This window comes from Periplaneta americana, chromosome 8 (assembly GCF_040183065.1).
Source record: "Periplaneta americana isolate PAMFEO1 chromosome 8, P.americana_PAMFEO1_priV1, whole genome shotgun sequence".
Taxonomy (NCBI): Eukaryota; Metazoa; Arthropoda; class Insecta; order Blattodea; family Blattidae; genus Periplaneta; species Periplaneta americana.
This window is the reverse complement of record NC_091124.1, coordinates 134,998,581-135,014,756: the sequence shown is the minus strand read 5'-3', so window position 1 is coordinate 135,014,756 and position 16,176 is coordinate 134,998,581. Positions and strand designations below refer to the sequence as shown.

Genomic DNA, 16,176 nt, shown 5'->3' with positions numbered 1-16,176 from the left:
TTCCCTCTTAATTGGAACTGATGAAAGGTCCTATTCAATATCATAAACTGAATGAAGATGGCAGCAATTTATATTGGAACCTCATTAAATGGATGCAGTATAAAGACATCCTATGTGTCTGAACACCAAACAATCTCGATAATGAGAATTTAGAAGGTTTATCGTTCTATAGGAGGGAGCATGTGAATTCTTTGTTACGACCATCATTAATTTACAGTGAGTGGATCACTTCCCATTTCGGTAGAAAAAAGGACTTGATAGATTTACTACCCTTAATATCTCCTGTATTTCATGATTCCTACTAAAGTTTAAAAATAAAAACAAACCTTGTGTGAATAATATTTTACCTTATTAATATTCTGATAATGAGATTGACTGATAATGTCAATAGTAAAGATTTGTTGTATATGTTTTTCTTTCAAATTGAACTATCGATCTAGAAGAATTATAATGAGTGTGTTTAATATGTTTATAATTAAAGATGAGTTGTTCAAAATATTGTTTTTATTTTTAATATCAAGTCATTCGTTTAGTTTGTTTAAATGTTCTAAATTCAGCAAATATTAAGAATCATAATATGAAAGGAATACACCATATAATTGAAACACATTGCAGAGTATTACTATGTTGTACCGAAGTACATATGATATTTCTGTGCAGGAATTCTGCAATACCATATGTTGAAGAATGGGTAGAAGGAGAAAAATTCTCTCTGGCACCGGGATTCGAACCCGGGTTTTCAGCTCTACATGCTGACATTTTATCCACTAAGCCACACCGGATTCAAATTCTGATGCCAGATTGAATCCCTCTCAGTTTAAGTTCTACCTCTCTGTTCCCCTTTGGTGGCCTATGCACATGTACTGTGTCACACCAAACGGGAACAGAGAGGTAGAACTGAGAGGGATTCAATCTGGCATTCGAATTTGAATCCGGTTTGGTTTAATGGATAAACCATTAGCATGTAGAGCTGAAAACCCAGGTTCAAATCCTGGTGCTGGAGAGAATTTTTCTTTGTTCTACCCATTCTTCACAGCGCAGAGTACTCTTATGCACTAATATACATTAAAATAACCTATTTTGTGTCATTCAGTTAATTTTAAGGCCCTTCATATAACATAAAAATGAGAACTTGAAACTATTGTAATTTTTAATTCAAACAATAATGTAACTTTTATTGTCACAACAATAATCACTTTCTATAATTTAATTTAAATACTCCCTCAACAATGGGATTTCCACTCCACACAGCAACACAGTATTCGTTATAGCACTCCACAGACGACAATGACAATTCACTTGGATTATTGAGAACAACACAAAGCACTATTTACAAAACAAAACTGTCAGTTCTCAGTTCACAGTTCGTTGCCTTGGCTAGTTCGTCTAGCTCATTCACTCAAGTTCACAGTATATCGAACCCAAGACTTTCAGAGACAGTCCACTGAACTTCGAACTCAGGTCCCCCAACTGCGGTCCACTGCACGTCGAACCACAGACTCCGGATACGCTGCACTCGCCTGGACGCTCGCACAGTTATGGACACACACTCAAATCGAACTCCGGCCTCAAAGCTGGCTTCACTGCTACACAAGACTGACTGGCTTGCTGTCCAAAAACTGAACTGAACTCACTGTCCAATACTAACAACTACTAACTAACTCGCTCCTTCTTCGCGTCTCCTATTTATCACTAAACCATAGTTTCCAGAAACCACGATTTCGCGAATAATCTACAAATGCCAAGAGGATGGCGCTTCCTGAAACTTATCCGGATTTCTCCCCTCAGCTTTACTTCCTCGACTCTGCCGCGGCCCAGCGTGCCATCATTCCCCTTACATCTGTCCCCTCCAGTTTGCATGGCTGCAGCCTCCTTCGCCATGTTGCCCATCTTCTCACGCGCCCCACCCTCTGTGGGACGCGTGATCGACTCTCGGCTGTCACACTATATTAGTAAAATCGTTAAAAGTGTTAAAATTCTGCTAAAGTAGTTTCATGCTTTAAAAAGCGTTAACGTGAACTAGAAACAATAAAAGTGAGAAGTATTATGTGAAAAAGGAAATAAGTCATGTAATGAAAATGTGCAAAAATGGTTAAGTTACTTACTCCCTGTGTCCTTGCGACATGAGTATCAACGTTATTGTGAAACACAATTGATAAATAATTTCAAAGTACCAATAAAGAACTGTAAACTTATTTAATTTCCATGCAAATAAATTGTTTCAGCAATGCTTCATATTGTAAATTTTATACTGAACAACAATGTTATTTTATTATCTCAACAATAGGATTTGCTCTCCACACAGCAACACAGTATTCGTTATTGCACTTGATAGACGACAATGACAATTTACTTGGAATATTGAGAACAACAATGAACTGTTAATTTTAACTAATGTTCACAAGCACTATTTACAAATCAGAACTGTCAGTTCTCAGTTCACAGTTCTTCTAGCTCAGTCACTCGAGTTCACAGTATCTCGAACCACAGACCTTCAGAGACAGTCCACTGTACTCGAACTCAGGTCTTCGGATGCTCACACAGTTGGGACACACACTCATGTCGAACTCCAGTACACAAGACTGGCTGGCTTGCTGTCCACTGACTGTAACAACACTGACTTACTTACTGACTGACTGTTCCAAGTTCACTCGCGTGCGTAATTTATACTCACACCATAGTTGCGAGAAAGTACGAGTTCTCGATATTTCCACGCGTGTCCAGAGATAGCACTCGAACAATCCGGACCCCTCTCCTCTCTGCCGCGGTTGCTCTTTCCCCTTTCTTCTCTCCGCAAGCACCAGATGCGTGCGCAACCTCCCCTCGCCGCGTCGTAGTACACCGCCCCTCTGCCCTCTCGGCTGCAGACACTCCCCTCGCCGCCACACCTAAGCAACCAACGTTTCGTCTGCCGGGCGCCCTGTCAGACATGCGTTCGAATCCCGACGCAGCTGTCACAATATTTAGTCAAAGTGTTTTTTTGCAGTTATCTCAAAACTTAGTTTTGTGACTTATCCCCTTTTGTCCATGCACCCACGAATTACTAGACATCGGATTTGTATGCATTAAAAGCTGAGTGCCACTGAGTATACAAGAGTGAATGTGGTCTCCAATGGAAGAGTTTCTGTGCCTTATTCACAAGTCTCCAAAATCTATCAATAGATAAATAAGTCGCATTGATTGGAGCATGCATCTTGACACTGTTTTGTTTTTATTTTATTTTAGTAGGTTATTTTACGACGCCTTATCAATATCTTAGGTTATTTAGCATCTGAATGAGATGGTGATAATGCCGGTGATATGAGTCTGGAGTCCAGCACCAAAAGTTACCCACCATTTGCTCATATTGAGTTGAGGGAAAACCCCGAAAAACCTCAACCAGGTAACTTGCCCCGATCGGGAATCGAACCCGGGCCACCTGATTTTGTGGCCAGACGTGCTGACCGTTACTCCACAGGTGTGGACGACACTGTTTTGTTAATGATCTTAATAGTCACTTGCACATGAGCATACAGTTTATAAGATGCATGCTCCAGTCTTACTTACTTACTTACAAATGGCTTTTAAGGAACCCGAAGGTTCATTGCCGCCCTCACATTAGCCTGCCATCGGTCCCTATCCTGTGCAAGATTAATCCAGTCTCTATCATCATATCCCACCTCCCTCAAATCCATTTTAATATTATCCTCCCATCTACGTCTTGGCCTCCCTAAAGGTCTTTTTCCCTCCGGTCTCCCAACTAACACTCTATATGCATTTCTGGATTCGCCCATACGTGCTACATGCCCTGCCCATCTCAAACGTCTGGATTTAATGTTCCTAATTATGTCAGGTGAAGAATACAATGCGTGCACTTCTGCGTTGTGTAACTTTCTCCATTCTCCTGTAACTTCATCTCGCTTAGCCCCAAATATTTTCCTAAGCACCTTATTCTCAAACACCCTTAACCTATGTTCCTCTCTCAGAGTGAGAGTCCAAGTTTCACAACCATACAGAACAACCGGTAATATAACTGTTTTATAAATTCTAAATTTCAGATTTTTGGACAGCAGACTGGATGAAAGGAGCTTCTCAACCGAATAATAACACGCATTTCCCATATTTATTCTGCGTTTAATTTCCTCCTGAGTGTCATTTTTATTTGTTACTGTTGCTCCAAGATATTTGAATTTTTCCACCTCTTCGAAGGATAAATCTCCAAAATTTTATATTTCCATTTCGTACAATATTCTGGTCATGAGACATAATCATATACTTTGTCTTTTCGGGATTTACTTCCAAACCGATCGCTTTACTTGCTTCAATTAAAATTTCCGTGTTTTCCCTAATTGTTTGTGTATTTTCTCCTAACATATTCACGTCATCTGCATAGACAAGAAGCTGATGTAATCCGTTCAATTCCAAACCCTGCCTGTTATCCTGAACTTTCCTAATGGCATATTCTAAAGCGAAGTTAAAAAGTAAAGGTGATAGTGCATCTCCCTGCTTTAGCCCGCAGTGAATTGGAAAAGCATCAGATAGAAACTGACCTATATGGACTCAGCTGTATGTTTCACTGAGACACATTTTAATTAATCGAACTAGTTTCTTGGGAATACCAAATTCAATAAGAATATCATATAATACTTCCCTCTTAACCGAGTCATATGTCTTTTTGAAGTCTATGAATAACTGATGTACTGTACCCTTATACTCCCATTTTTTTTCCATTATCTGTCGAATACAAAAAATCTGATCAATACTCTATCTATTACGCTGAAAACCGCACTGATGATCCCCAATAATTTCATCTACGTATGGAGTTAATCTTCTCAAAAGGATATTGGACAAAATTTTGTACAACGTCAACAAAAGTGATATTCCTCGAAAGTTACCACAGTTGGTTTTGTCCCCCTTTTTAAAAATAGGTACAATTATGGACTCCTTCCATTGTTCTGGTACAATTTCCTTTTCCCAAACAGCAAGTACAAATTTATAAATTTCGCTATATAATGCACTTCCACCCTCTTGTATTAAAAATTTCGCTATATAATGCACCTCCACCCTCTTGTATTAATTCTGCTGGAATTTGATCGATACCTGGAGACTTGTACTTTTTCAGATTTTCTATTTCAATTTCGACTTCTGAAAGCGTGGGTTCGTGTATAATGGCTCAGCAGTTTGTATTTCAATTTCGTCCCGATCATTTCTATTTGGCCTATGTACATTTAGTATTTGCGCAAAATAGTTTTTCCATCTGTTTAGGATTGATGGAGAGTCTGCAAGCAAGTCACCATTCTCATCCTTGATCACGTTTACCCTTGGCTGATATCCGTTCTTAAATTCCTTTATGCCCTTATATAAATCTCGAATGTTTTTATTCTTACTATTTGTTTCTACCTCATTCAGTTTTTCCTTCAAGTAACCTCTCTTTTTATTCCTAAGTGTACGACTTGCTTCCCGTCTTTCATTGGAATAATTATCTCTCTTCTCCTCAACTGGATCCTGTAAGAATTTCAATTTTGCCTGTTTCCTTCTTTCTACTACCATGCAACAATCTTCATCAAACCACGGTTTCTTTTTGTTAGTTTCATAATAACCTATGCTCTGCTCAGCTGCAATTTTGATACTATCTCTGATATTTTCCCACACGCTATTAACTTCTAATTGTTTCTCAACTTCGTCGGAACTTTCTAAAGTGGCAAACCTATTCGAAATTTCGACCTGATAATTTTGCTTAGCTTCCTCTTCCTTTAATTTCGAAATATTGAATTTAGTAATATTAACTTGTTGCTCTACGCGCTTGGCTACTGATAATCTTTCTCTTAATTCTCCAATCACCAAATAATGGTCAGAATTACAGTCTGCACCCCTGAAAGTTCGAATATCTACTATACTAGTATGTCTCCGTTTATCTATCAAGATGTGATGTATTTGGTTGTGTGTCAATCCATCTGGAGAAGTCCAAGTATATTTATGTATATCCTTATGGGGGAATGTTGTACTTTTGACATTTAAATTTTTCGATGTGGCAAAGTTGACTAATCTAATTCCATTGTTACTACTAGTTGCATGTAGGCTCTCTTTTCCAATAATTGGTCTAAAAATATCCTCCTGTCCTACTTTAGCGTTGAAATCCCCCAATAAAATTTTCATATGATATCTAGGTAACTGATCAAAAGTATGTTCCAATTCCTCATAGAAACTATCCTTTATAAGGTCGTCTTTCTCTTCTGTAGGGGCGTGAGCATTTATAACTTTGATGTCGCACCATCTACCCTTAAGTACTGAATATGATAACCTGTCACTGATAAATTCGACCTTTTTTACTGCTGATTTTATTCTTTTATGAACAAAGAATCCTGTTCCTAATTGGTGATTATTGTTTCCTTCCCCATAATACAACAAGTAATCTCCTATTTGTGATATGCCATTCCCATCTAACCTAACCTGTTGTACTCCCACGAAGTCAATTCTATATCTAGCTAGTTCTTTTGCTACTAATGTTACCCCTCCTGTTCTATAAAGACTAGTTACGTTCCAAGTGCCAAATCTCAAAACCTTATTCCTTTGCTGTGGTCGTGCCAGAGAATCAGTCCCATTCCGAGGCTTATTTGAAGGATTCGTAACAAGCTGTTTTTCACGGTGATGGGTTGTTAGTCCTTCGCCCAACCCCCAAGCTGGAGGACCACCCCTTATCAGCTGTCCACGACTGCTTATTCAATATATTCGCAGCTACCCTCCATATCTGGAGGCTGTCTCCTCTATCCGCAACCTGAGGACGCGCCATGCCGTGGTGATGCTCCAGTCTATGTGACTCATTTATCTATTGTTTGATTTCGGAGACTTGTGAATCAAGCCCAGAAACCCTCCCAATGGACTCCACATCTACTCTATTAATCGGTGGCAATCTTAGCTTTTAGTGTATATAAATCTGACCTTTAATACTGAAGTTACTTTTTTAAAAGTCTCTTCAAATTCATATCTTCTTGTAGTTCAGTGAACTCTAATTGTAATGGATCATCTTTCTTGCTACTGAAGACAGCTTCTGCTTCACTGCTCAATTGACTGTTAAGTTAAAAAAACGAAACATTTCTTATAACTCTTGTTCTACATTGCTGAATTTTTTTTTCTTTTTTAATCCTTGAATCATTTGTCGAATGAATGGATTGTAGATAGGAGTGTATATCATTTGACCCCAAAGGAAGCATTTAAATGGCATACAATCACTCAGGTGTATGAATGAACTAAAAGTTTTGGTCTGAAATTTATGAGAAGAATATTGTGAAGTCTGTCCTAAAGTTTGACATCAGCACGTCCTTGTTAGAAGTGAGGATGATTTCCTGTATGAAGATGAAGATTCGAATTCTGATGGAGAGTTCGGAATTGGTGAATGAAAAAGTCTGATGACAGTGATATTAGTGAATTGGCAGGCTTTTGAAGAGTCAGTAGATTATTGTTGTTTTAGTTCTTCGAAAAAAAAAAAACTGATTTAATTTTTGGGATGTGTCTTATTATATTCTTCACCTTACATAATTAGGAACATTAAATCCAGATGTTTGAGATAAGCAGGTATGTAGCACGTATTGGTGAATCCAGAAATCCATATGGAGTGTTAGTTGGAAGACCTTTGGGGAGGTCGAGACATAGATGGGAGGATAATATTAAAATTGTTTTGAGGGAGTTGGGATATGATGCTGGGGACTGAATTGCTCAGGATAGGAATTGATGGTGGACTTATGTGATGGCGGCAATGACCCTCTTGTACAAGGGAGCATTACACACTGACAAAATACAGTATTATGAAGTGCGCGACATTAGAAACTAACTAACCACCAACCATATTTAATAATTTCTCCTTTCTGTTCATTGCAGAATCAACAGTCTTGTTTTTATCAAGCTGTGGAAAACCCATCATTATCTGACAGCAAGATGGATATCAAGGTTGCATGTTCATTACTAACTGTGAAGCTCAGGTAAATTGTTCTGCACATAATGGTAAATATGTTTTGAATTTATGTGATTTTATATTTCTGTTTCGTTAACTTGAATCCCTTTTTCTAAAGAAAGTGCTATGTCCATTGATCTTCATATACGTTTCCACCTGTACTTCTCTTAAGGCTCCAGAACTGCCCATATATTAAGATGAGGCAAATAAAATTATGTGTTACAGTGTCTTTTGAAAGGCTTCAGGGCCATTTGTTGTGGTTTATATGTTACATGAGGGGTAACTGGCCCATACTTTGGGAGGGAACTGAGCATCATCCTGAATATAATTTTCAGCCACATAGTCTACGAAATTTTTCACTCCAGAAGAGACTTCAGACATTAATTCTGTCTCCAAAAAGAGATGTTGATGGATCACATAAAATACAGAGATCCGCATCACATGTTATCAAAACAATGTTTTCATGTACAAACATGAAATGCTCTTGCTTTAAGGTAAGTATGTCAAGTTGTTTTTCTCCAGCATTTCAATAGCCTCCTCCCACGGCTTCAGTTTAACCGGCAAGACAGACTAGGTTTGTCACATCTTGTAGCATCACAAAGTCATATTCTGCTACAGCTCGTCATATTATTTTGTTTGGTGGACAAGTCAGATCTTCACTTGCTTTACGTTTCACAGCAATACGAACCTATGTTGTTGTAATGTACAATTACCTCTAGCTACAGTTGTTAACAATGTCAAATCAAAGCAGTCAAGTCAATAATTATTCCCGAAATCAAATTGAATTAAACAAAGTTCACAACAATAATAAATACTTACTTCTAATTTCCCAATCTCATCCACAGTCAATGGATTATGGTTGTGCTCTCTGCCGAAACGAGTAACTTGCGTAATTTCACTGTTAGTATTAATAGTCACTTAACAAGCTTTTATGTGGTCACAGCATCAAACAATTCACAACTTTTCAATACTTTACATTTTATGTGCCGGTATTTGCCAAAGGGAGCCACATTGTAAATTGACTGCCTTGACATTTTGTATATAGTCCTCTAGCCATACTGTGGATTCCTAACTGCTGTGCAAGTGATGAGTCACTCCATCTCTAGTCCCAGATTCTGATGTCCAGTTGTCTTGTTTACTTCGATTTTTAGAACAAAAGACGTGATGAATTGGGTTACAGCCCCCAGACGTGAGGATTCCCCAGAGGCAAAACATGTGGATTGTGAATCCTTTTGTTGAACACAAAGAAACAGTCCTTTCCCTTGAAAAACCCTTCAACTTCTTGAATTATCATCGCAAAAAGGACTGAAAAGGACTTTTAAATCTAGGAGTAATTCAAAATTCCGGGTAAGAATGAAAAATGAATATCAAACTTTAAATGAAATAACAACCAGAGTTCTTCTTTGTTTTTCTACCACATATCTTTGTAAAACTATATTTTCTGGCATGACTATGCTTAAAACGAAACAGAGGAATCTCCTGCAACTTTCTGACTGTCTCTATTCGGCTATAACTTCAATTCATCTCAGAAATAACAATCTAACAGACAGAAAACAGCAACAAAAATCTCATTAGCCTCGCTAAAACTTAAAAAATTGTCAAGTTAAAAAAATAGAATAAAATATTAAGATTAATTTTTTCAGTAATTCATAATTATTGCTTTGTTAGTGTACTGCATTGCCAAGTTCATAATTTTAATTAGTGTTGGAACTAGTGCTTACAATTAAGATTCTTACATTTTTGTACATAAAATTGCATACATTGCATACAAAAACAATTGGATAGGTAGGTAGGTGCGGTACGATTATTTAGTCATGACAGTCGCCGGAAATGTATGCGTGGGACAGGCGAGTCCATATAGTTATGCCAAGAGGTGTTTGGGTTATTCACTCGCTTGCCTTTACTGACTGCTTACCCTATCTCTACTCTGGAACTCTCCCCACTCCTCCTATTACTTCCCCTCTCTCGCGTCGTTGAGCTGTCAGGACTAAATAATTGGTCTGTAGGTAAGTAGGTAGAATTGTTCCATAATATTCTTACATTTGCTTTATAGCATAGAATAAAGAACATGTCCAATTCTTACGTTTAACAATAAAATGCAAATATGAAATATGTACCGAATGAATACCTTAATAACAATAATATTTTATACAATGCAATATGTTTACCATTTAATAGTATTTACACAGTATTGTGAAATGTCAAGAATTCATCTACAGAATAGAAAGTGTGAGAAATTAAGTAATTTTTTAGTTTTACCTTAAATAGTGCAGGGTTTTGGCTATGATTCTTAATGTCTTCAGGAAGACTATTGAACATTTTTATAGCCATGTAACGTACTCCCTTTTGATAGCATGATAAATTTGATGATGGCATTCTTTCTGCAGGTATTTATACTATGTATAGCTGAATTAGTTGGAAAATTTTCTTTATTATGTATGAAGTTTATTGAAGAGTGTATGTACTGATTTGTTAAGGTCAGAATCTCTAATTTTTTTTTTAAATAATCTACATGATTCTCTAGCCTTTGTTCCAACTAAATGGCTCTTTTTTGTAATAAGAATATATTTTTACTATCTGCAAAATTTCCCCAAAATATTATTCCGTAGGACATAATGGAATGAAAATAGGCAAAATATATTGTCTTTAATATACTGCTGTTTAGAAATTGTTGTAACGACCTAATTGCGAAGCATGCTGAGCTAAGTTTGGGGGTTATTTCTTTAATGTGATTTTGCAATTTAATGTATTATTAATATGCAAACCAAGAAATTTGGTTGTTGATGTTTCTAGTAGGGATATATTGTTGATGGTTGTGTCTAATGTTTCAGAGATTAAATTTGAAGTCATTTTAAATTGAATTATGTTGGTTTTATTAATGTTTAATGCTAGTTTATTGGTTGTAAACCATGTATGACTTGAGGCTCTCCTGGCGTTCGATGTAGAATAACTCTTCTCAGGTTCTCAGCCAGGTGAGTTGGAGATTTGCTTCCAAGCTTTCGATGGCTATCTCTGCCATCTTCTTCAGGGAATGAAGTGATGTGGGACCATGTCTAGCCGGTATATGTGCAATAGTAGGGCTTCCCGCTGTGGGCCAATCAGGAGCTAGTTCCTAGTCCTGACCGCCAGGCGCATTCTGGTTGGTGGAAGCGGTGGCCAATCAGGAGCTAGTTGCTGGTCCCGACTGTCTGCCATGTGCTGGTGGTCGAAGCGTATTGATGACAGGTTTCCATGCTGTACTCAGCTGTAGACCACCGTCTCTGTTGAAATTATTGCCATCTAGCTGGATTTCGATGGCTTCCTTGATAACTAAGTCCCAGTAACCTGATTCTTGTCCAAGATGGTGGTGGCACCGAATCTATCTTGTGGACCGTTTCTATACTGTGCTGAGCTACTGCGGACTTGTCGGGGTAATATAGTCTTATGCTGTGTTGATGTTCCTTGCAGGGTTCCATAATGGTGTGTCCCATCTACCCGATGTAGCATTTCCCACACTCACAGGGTATTTTGTAGACACCAGGTGTCCTAAGACTAAGGTCGTCCTTAACTGGTCTCAGCAAGTTCTGGATCTTTGTGGGCAGCTTATGGATTGTTTTAATCCCGTGTTTTCTTAGCACAGGATGTATGCCATGCCCTTTGTCTCCTCTTGTTCCTCGGCGGGTGGTTTGTCCGAAAAGGCCCTTCTGAGGACCAAACTGATTTCCCTGTTGCCGAAGTTGTTTTATTGGAACGTCTTACGTAGGTGACAGATCTCAGAAGGGAGACTCTCTTTGTTCAAAATCCCGTCGCCTTGTGCAGAAGAGTCGACAGAACCGTTCGTTTCTGTGCCGGGTGGTGGTGGCTGCATCCATTGAGGTATAGGTCGGTATGTGTGGGTTTCCTGTATTACTCTGTGACCCAGTGTGCCATGTGACTTCCTGGAAATGAGAATGTCTAAGAAGGGGAGACATCTGTCAGTCATAAATGGTGTGTATATGTGTGATAAGTGTTTCGCCAAAATATGTTCACACCACCCTGCTGCTTCCCCTGCTTAGATGACTTCTGTGGTGAGTTACAGTGGATAATCATTCTTTCCATTACCTTTTCTTTTTCAAATCGTTATCATTTAATAATACAATGACCAGCATTATAAATATAAAAATAATTTTGGTGGATATAAAGGGATAAGTCAATGAAAATTAACGTAAATTAATTAATGATGTTGGCTTGAGGAAAATACAACTTGCTACAAAATTTCGTTAATCCAGTGAACATTACGCCATGCTTAATTATTAATACTCATATTAGTTAAATGTATGACCTTAAACAAATTGGAAAGGTATTTAAGAGCAAATCTGTTGGGACCGGGCCCTCATCAGATACACTGTTCAAAAGAACTAGTGGAACATGTTTTTGAACATCTGGTTTGTTACTGTAATTTTGACAAGTGGTACCAGTGTTTTATTGCATAGACAGATCTTGTGTATTTGGAGTCATAGTGTTGCTGTAGTCTTAGCCCTACAGTACAGTACAGAGACCCCTCAAAACAAAGTGAATACCCGTGTGTCATAGCAAGGTAAACAGACTGAAGTTGTCATTTGTAGAGTTCGTATTCCACTGAACACGTAAAGTGAGACATCTTAACGACGTACAAATGTCAAAAGTAGTCACTTTGATCCAGAAAGGGTGGACTTTTCGTTGTGTTGCTGAGGACTCCAATGTCTCCTCGTCTGTCATATATTGGTTATGGAATCGATGTGAGACAGGTCAATTTACCAGGTGGATTGGATAAGGTCATCAACACATCGCAACCCAAAATGAAAACCGATATCTGGTCATTTCTGCTTTGTGTCGTCATACCGCCACTGCCAGAGAACTGCAACAAGACCTCAGAAGGGCAACTGGAGTCACGGTGTCCGATCAGACTCTAAGTAACAGGTTACGAGAAAAGAATTTACGACCCAGACAACCTGTTTGAGTGCCTCGCTTAACACGGCAACATCAAGCAGCTCACCTTCTGTTCACCTGTAATAACCACGTCAATTGGCAACTTCACCATTAGAGAGCAGTGTTGTTCACAGATGAGTCACGATTTCCTCTGCCTCAAAGTGATGGCCATGTGCATGTACGGAAAGGCTGTATAGCAAGTGGACAGATTCGGACAAGGTACTGTGATGATGTGGGGTGACATTAATGTTGACAGCTGTACAAATCTTGTCATTATCCATGGCTGCCTACCACTAGGGAGTACATCAACCAGATCTTGTTAGACCATGTGTTGGCCCTGAATTCCTTCTTATGCACAATAGTACCTGGGCACATTAGTGGGCGACACAAGGGATGTCTTGAGAAAACTTCAAATTCAAGTGATGGAATACCCAGCAGTGAGTCGCGACCTGAATCCCATTGAGCACGTGTGAGTCATGCTTGACAGACGTGTTCATCATCATCCTGTTGCACTACAAACTTTTCAGGAACTCTCCCAGGCTCTCATTGAAGAATGGGAATGGATATCGCAGAATGTCTTCCGTAGACTTACAGAGTATGCCACATAGGTGTCAGGCTGTGATAAATGCTCACGGAGGGCATACGTGATACTAAAGCTCTCAAACTCTGAAGAAAACCAAACTGGATGAGCTGCTATTTCCACTTTGCTTTTGACACTGCTCGGACAGTTAAGTTTATTTTGTAAAAATGAATGAGAATCAAATTATGTTTTGTTGTGTAATGTATCTGTGAATAATACAGGTGCGTATATCTGGTAGCATTGCTAGTTTTCAATTATTATTCTATGCAGTATGGCATACATTCAAAAGCCTGCTCTGCTAATTCTTTTGAACAATGTAGAAAAAGAATTTACCAGACCGCGATTTCTCAAAGGTTAAGAACCTCTGATTTAAGCAATATAAATTGAAAGACCTGAACATCATCAAAATGCTGACTCCTACTGGCAAGTTACTGAACACATGTATCATAAAACTGAAGCATAATATCAATGGCACTATCAACAGTTTTCCTGTCTAACACACCTTCTTCCAACTTAACCAGGTAAGATTTTACATTCAGAGGAAGAACACGTTGCTTCTGCCTTTTTTTAAATTTCAGTTGCAACTTCTTTAGAGTTTCTGTAACCTCAACAATAGACACATTTTGTGCATTTGTAGAAAAGCTGTATGGAGTATTGAGACCTGACTGTGAATAAAAGAAAGCCACATCATTGCACAAGAATCTAAAACAAACTTATTAATAAGAACAGGGCACTTTTCAATGGAAAGGCATAATTGCAGGTCGTTTAGTTTCGCTGTAGCCAAGTAATTGCTGGTATTCGACTTTTGCAAAATTGCAAAATTCCTTCAAGGCTTCTGTCCTTACTAAACTATACACATAAAAGTATGAATATATCTTTGAAATTAATGCTTCAGTATCACTTGAAAGGCAATCTGCTGCAGTTTGCATGATGTTGTGTACTATATGAGATGCACAGCCAGTCCCCAACACATTATGTTTGTCTCCTTCACTTGATATATAAATTGTTTTTTTTTTCTTTTCCAGCAATACCACCAAAATTGCTATTTGTATTATCAGGAATTAGTGCAACAAACCTACGTATTTTTGTATTTTAAAAGTAGATTAATTTGATTTCTGATTTGAAATTAATGTGAAAAACGCTGCAGAAGTGACCACAAAAATAAAAAAAAACTAAAAAGATTGGAAAACACACAGAGACGACCAAAAAAATTAGAAGTGAATATTTTTCCGAGATTTTCGGCTATATTGCAAGTCACTTCCTCGAATAAGTCCCCAAATATAGTCTCCCAACATGTTCTCATTATACTGTCCCTGATAACGACATTCAAAGTCCAATATATCTTGATGGAAGCGCTCGCCTTGCTCCTCCGAATAAGCTCCCATATTTTCCTTGAATTTGGCAAGATGTGCATCAAGAATATGAACTTTCAATTGACATTCTGCAACCCATTTTGCAAAAATTTTGTACCATAGTTTCTACCAGTTCCACATAGTTTTCGGCTTTGTGATTTTCCAGGAAACCCTAATATCTGCAAGAAAACTATTCCAAGTCAGTGAGTTTTATTCCAGAGTGTTCATTACATAAGTACTCACATTGAAAATCTGCGAATTTGTAAGATCCAAGAGTTTTATATTCACTCCTGATTGCATTGAAAAGTAACGTACAAGAATGGGAAACATTTTGATATTAACCTGCTGTGATTTCAAGCATCAGTAAACACAGAAACAAAATTCACACTTTGTAGTACTGGCAGAGTGTACTATATAGCGTGTTTAAAAAATACGGGGCATAATTTCCCGCATGTAGACAATCAAAATAGTTCATTACAACATGTGTCCGGAAATGCTTCATTTCCGAGTTATGGATTCACAACATTGAAATTCGCCGGAACGTTTTTCTTTCCGCAGGTCGTTGTCATTACAAAAGATGTTCAAAATGTCCACCTCCTGCTTGAATACAGACCTCACATAGATGTCTCATTGACCTGCGAACACGATCCCAAACTCCAGGAGTATTGCGTATGTCCTCAGAACATGCCACAATTCGATTCCGAAGGGATTCTAAATCAGGCACTGGAGACGAATAAACCAATGATTTTAAATGGCCCCACAAGTACAAATCGAGAGGGTTCAGATCAGGTGAGCATGGAGGCCAAGCAATTGGGCCACCTCTACCTATCCATCGATCAGGAAACCTTCGATCCAAGTACCGGCGAGCTGTACGACTGAAGTGTGCAGGAGCGCCATCATGCAAGAAGTGAATGTGTTGACGATTGATCAGTGGAGTGTCTTCTAAAACATGAGGTATGGTGTTTTCCAGGAAGTTTGTGTACGCCTGCCCCGTAAGTCAGTTTACTAGTACAGGGGGTCCAACTAATCGATCACCAATGATACCGGCCCACATGTTGAGGGAGAACCGCACCTGGTGATGAGATGGAACAGTTGCACGTGGGTTTTCATATGCCCATACATGCTGATTGTGGAAATTTGTTATGCCATCTCGTGTGAACTGTGCTTCATCTGTAAATAATACTAAGGCAGGAAAGTTCGGATTTACACCACACTGCTGCAAGAACCACTGACAGAACCTAACTCGTGCAGGGTAATCTGCTGGTGACAGGGCCTGTACACGTTGCAAATGATAAGGATACAATTGATACTCTTTCAACAGTCTCCAGACAGTCGTATGAGGAACACTGACTTGCAACGCTACCCTTCGTGTGCTGATAGAAGGAGTCATG

At 38.5% G+C, this 16,176-nt stretch overlaps 1 protein-coding gene across 2 annotated transcripts in view; it reads left to right on the top strand.

Annotated features, from left to right (window-relative positions):
* The window catches only part of Atg2 (Autophagy-related 2), a 326,693-nt gene that overhangs the window by 123,126 nt on the left and 187,391 nt on the right, over window positions 1-16,176 (top strand). For both annotated transcript variants that reach the window (XM_069833677.1, XM_069833676.1), the window contains exon 15: window positions 7,855-7,955. In XM_069833677.1, coding sequence (XP_069689778.1) covers window positions 7,855-7,955 — 101 coding nt within the window. The remainder of the gene's footprint in view (window positions 1-7,854; window positions 7,956-16,176) is intronic.